The following is a 5,000-nucleotide window of genomic DNA, read 5'->3' on the forward strand; positions in this document are numbered from 1 at the left end:
GCCCTCTAGTGGCTGTCAGTGTGAAAATAATAAACATATACATTTTCAGTGATACAGGAGTAGCCGATACTGGTACACAAGCCTAGAGTGCCCTCTAGTGGCTGTCAGTGTGAAAATATCAAACATGTGAATATATGTTAATATATAAGTCGCACCTGAGTATAAGTCGCAACACCCAGCCAAAGGATGAAGAAAAGTGCGACTTACAGTCCGGAAATTATTAAATTACATAAATAATGCGTTTGTATAAAAGCTGCGGGGTCAAACTACTCACTTCCCGTCTGTGAGGTTGATCTTCCTGAAGATGGGGTACTTCTGTGGTGACGGCTGCCCGTGCTGATCCTCATAAAGGAAGACTGGGGAGCGGCCCACCTCCAGCCCCAGCTGCTGCACACCCTGGTCATCATAGACCGACAGCAAGAAGAACTGGGAGCCCTTCTTAGCTCGCAGTGTGACCATTAGGGAGAAGGTCTCAGGGAACTTGGAATCTGAGTGTTACAAAGAGGTGAAAAGGCCACATATTTAAATGGTTACACCACGTTTTTGTCTTTTTTTTTTCCACAGGAAAAGCATCCTTATTTTTTTAATCTAGTGTAATAGGAGCCACTTTGCTCTAAATACCTCCCTGTAGTCTCGGCAGAAGGGCATTCAATCATGCAAGTTTGGAAATGGAAATGCTTAGATCGGCTTAAAGTCCCTTAAAGTATTTGATGTTGCAGTAATTAATTTAGGACTGTAGAAAAAAAAATATTATTCCTTTTTTTAGTGTGGATTCAATACAGGTGGGGGCAACCTTTTTGAACTGAGGGCCACAGTGGGTTCTAAAATTTGACACGGGGGAACGCATAAAAGATAAAATGCTAAAAAGCTTTAGCCTTTTCTATGCTATCTAGTATCGTCAGATATAGCACATTATATCTAAGGTTTAATCCAGAGTCGATGTTGTTGCTTTTCATTAAAGCTGGTAAGGAGCCAACTACCAGGAAATAGCTGCTTTGTGGGAGCGCTGAGCTGGATCTTCTTGTCTATCTTAAAGGCCAGGTCTGCCTCCTCTCCGCCCCTCCTGCTGGTGCAGAAACCTGCCTCCAAGAACACTCCCTCCATGCTCTCCGATAAGTCCAGCGCCTGCAGGACATCGATGGGACTACCTGGTAAAGAAAACAACAATAATAAGCAATGGATAGAATTGACCTGACATTAAATAAGAAGAACATAACAGAAACAATTATATAAAAAATTAAATATTCGTTTTGTCGGTGCTGAACTGCATATTTGTTTCTTTCCTACATCTGGGAACATATTTTCTTACTCTTATTCCCTACTCATTAATCGTTACATTTCTTTAGCATAAGAAAATTATAAACTGCTCCTTCGGTCTACTGTGTCTAAAACCTGTCCATTTTCCGCTAGCTAGATACACGCTAGCTAGACGCTAGCTAGACGCTAGCTTGAGGAGCACAGCACCTTAACAGTAGGCGCAAACCGGCAGGTGAACTCAGATTATAACAACGTCGTGCCGAAGTTGCGGCAGTCACACGAGGTGCATTCAGGTACAATTGGAAACTTCAGAATCCGTCAATTATGGCAACTTATGTCTTATGTCTAGATTCACCATTGCCCCACTCTAACATAATCTTTGTATAACACTTTTGTAGTTCATAGTTGGAATGCAGTTTTATTAAAGTACTGTTGTATGCACTGTATATTATATTTTTAATATATTATATATTAAACCAGAGGTGTCAAACATACAGCCAGGGGGGGGCAACAAGCCCCCCCCTGGCATTGCATGTTAGTCATGTTTGTCAAATATTTAATTAGATATATCTTTATATTTATTTATATATTTAGTACATATATTTATTTATATATTTTTAAATATATATTTTTTCAAATATATTTGTATTTATTTGTATTTACAAAGGAGAAAACCATGGAGGGCACAAGAAACTAAGGCTTTCTCTGGAAGTTGAAGCTAAATTTTACTGGCTAAATACAGTACATCACAAATATCTCTTTGGCCTTTTTGTCTCTTACTTCTGTTTCCTAAAGTATTGCAATAAGGTAGCTTGAAAATACATTAAAAAGCCTAATAATCATGGAATGTACCAAGAAATAATGTTAGCATCTCTGACTTTAGGCTACATTAGCATTTATCTGCGTTTGCTTTTATTGTATTAATTTCAAGGGAGTAAAGAAATGTTTTTTTTATTTTATTTAAATGTAGTCAAAACAACTCAGTCATAAGTGATAGCAGTGGCCTACACTACTGCTCCTGAGGAGCTGGGAGATTCTGGTGCTTACTCATCACTCATCAATCCTGCTGGTCAAGGGATTTGGTCTGTGTCCCCTGGGAGAATTTGAGGACATTACTCGATTTTCCATTACATCTAGAGCAGAAACTATTCAAATGTTGTATGTTTGTGGCTGAGTACTATGAAAGACTGCCAAGATGACATTCCCTAAACCAGGGGTGGCAAACATACGGCATGTTGGCCAAAACTGGCCAATAGGGGGTTCAATCTGGCCCACTTAACAAATGTTAAAGTGAAAAAAATGCACAAACACTTCCTGTTCATGATGTCTTGTCAAATTACATTTCATTAAATATGAATATTTTCTAATATACTCGCACTTATTTGCAGGAAAACAAGATGAGAATAAACATGTACTTTTTATTATATATGGTAATTATGTTATAATTGTACTGGTCCTCTCCCCTGAACCAGAAAAAGTTCGACATCCCTGCCCTAAACTATTAATTTTCAACCTCAATCTGCTTTCCTTTTAGCTCGTTGCATTTTCCTCTACGAAAAACAGGAAGGAAGGTCAGGTACCACCTGTTCTTCCAACTACCGGCCCACGTAGGAGTTTTGTGTTAAGCAATCGAAAAAAGCAAGTTCTGGGAATAAAAAAAAGTTGCTGGACTTAAAATGTTTTATTGGATACTTTAGAAACATGCTGGATCCAAAACTAAAGTGAAAGAAATGATTTTTTTCCCCCCTCTCCTTGGTAGCTGTCATCACCTCTCCTGTCAAATCATAGCTGAAGAAACAAGAAGGTAGTAGTCTGTAGTACAAAACTTATCACGTTAATGGACTAATTCAGTGGGGTAATCAACACGTTTCGGTTTCCAATTTCGATCCGATACCTTTCTGTTCTCCTCTCGCATGTCACGGGCAGCTGTTGCTAAAGTTAAGGTTAGCATATGGGCTTACGAGGCAGCTGTAGCTGAGGCGATAGTGTCCTTGTTTACAGCACGACGCGCAAAGTTAAGGTTAGCATATGGGCTTACGTGTTTCGGAGATTCGATCCTGAGATTTTGACCAATATCGGAACAATCAAATCGAGCCATCCCACTTATGAATCTTCCCCAAATATTACCCGTCAGTCATACTTAGCCTATGTTCCAAATTGAGTGTACATTTTCCTCTGTTGCAGTTATTTCGATATGGTGACTCATACTGTTTTCCAGTTCCTGCCAAAAGGTCAGAGTACAAGGATTTCACAGACATCTGGGAAAATCCTGACAGAACATTGTTTCTAACCCACGCAGAACACTCACATTTTCCGCGTGAGGCATTCAGTCAATCCACAGTGTTCCATTTTCTTTTCCCTCGGACATTGACCCTTCTGCTCCGCGACAAAGCTGTGCAGTGTCGCTGCCAAAGGAACTCAGCCTAACGCCTCATTGAGCATTTTTTTTCTATACTGTAAAAAATGTCAACCCCCTCATTCACTGGTCGACGTTGTACGGTATGGTTGCATGACACCTGACACAGCCAAGTCCCCACTTGATGCGTCCTCCAGCACCAAGTGTCCAGGGGCACACTGTTTATGACTCATGCTACCTACACTTTCTGCTGAGACAGCAACGCCAAAACAAATCTAGGCAATGTGTGAGTTCCCATGATGCTTTGGGTCACACCCTGAAGTAGTAAAGTAAAAGAAAGGCTTTGTTTTTGAACAGCAAAAGTTCTGAAAATGTTCACTGTATCTTTCATTCAAGTCCCACGCACAGAACATTCTAGTGGAGGCCTGGGCAAACTAAGGCCCAGGGGCCGGATGCGGCCCGTTCAGCTTTGTAATCCGGCCCGCCAAACTTGTCCAAATTATATAATTGGTTTGTATTGTGAATATACTTCTGCCCTTTTCCCTGCAATGTCCACGTTTTCCCCATAGATGGCGTAGAGAAGTCTAAAAGTATTTTAGCATCTTTAGCTTTTATGCATGACTTTTGCATGTCATTTATCTTAGTTCACACGAACGCTACATCTATCTGCTCCTGACCCGGCCCCCCTGTCAAATTTTAGGAACAAACTGTGGCCCGCAAGTAAAAAGGTTTGCCCGCGCCTGTCTTGTGGAAGCATCAGCTTAATGTCTTTGTTTCATTTTAAATTAGCAGGGTCAAGCATTGGGGGGATTCACAGAACATTATTGGGGAACAGCGTGTGGGTGCCACTCTCGGAGCACCTCAGTGGTAACTTGGCAGCTGGTGGACTCCAACCTAAAACCTTCCAGACCCAAGTCTGCTTCCTTAACCACTGAGCCACCACTGCCCCAGAGAGCTAATTTACTCTTCACTGATTTCTTTCTCTCATTTGGCTGGCTCTTTTTTAATAATTTTGCTACCATATTCCTTCTTACTGATCAAAAATGGTAGTAAACGTCTCAACTATGGGTTCCACAAGTCGTTAGCTAAATGTAAAGCTATTACTACAATGTATGGATGGCACACTTTTTGCATGAGCAGCCAGTACAGCATATGCTAGATAAAAAGAAGATCTTACTGTATATATACATATATTTAATATTGATTCACCAGGTTAAAGATACTCACTTACTTACTGTATATATGCATATATTTAATATTGATTCACCAGGTTACGTGTCGTGCGAATCATGATACCCCAACATATATTGCATATTTGATTATATATAGTTCATAAAACTATATGCATATATTAAAAAAGAAATCAACATAAGTTCAATTGTTGTAA

General features: G+C 40.1%; 1 protein-coding gene across 1 annotated transcript in view; it reads right to left on the reverse strand.

The window, feature by feature from the left end:
- The window catches only part of col5a3a (collagen, type V, alpha 3a), a 64,953-nt gene that overhangs the window by 48,136 nt on the left and 11,817 nt on the right, over window positions 1-5,000 (reverse strand). Inside the window, 2 exon segments of the mRNA XM_017040210.2 lie at window positions 275-488; window positions 981-1,148. Of these exon segments, the coding sequence (XP_016895699.1) occupies window positions 275-488; window positions 981-1,148 (382 nt within the window).

Source organism: Cynoglossus semilaevis, chromosome 17 (genome assembly GCF_000523025.1).
Source record: "Cynoglossus semilaevis isolate Cse_v1.0 chromosome 17, Cse_v1.0, whole genome shotgun sequence".
Lineage (NCBI taxonomy): Eukaryota > Metazoa > Chordata > Actinopteri > Pleuronectiformes > Cynoglossidae > Cynoglossus > Cynoglossus semilaevis.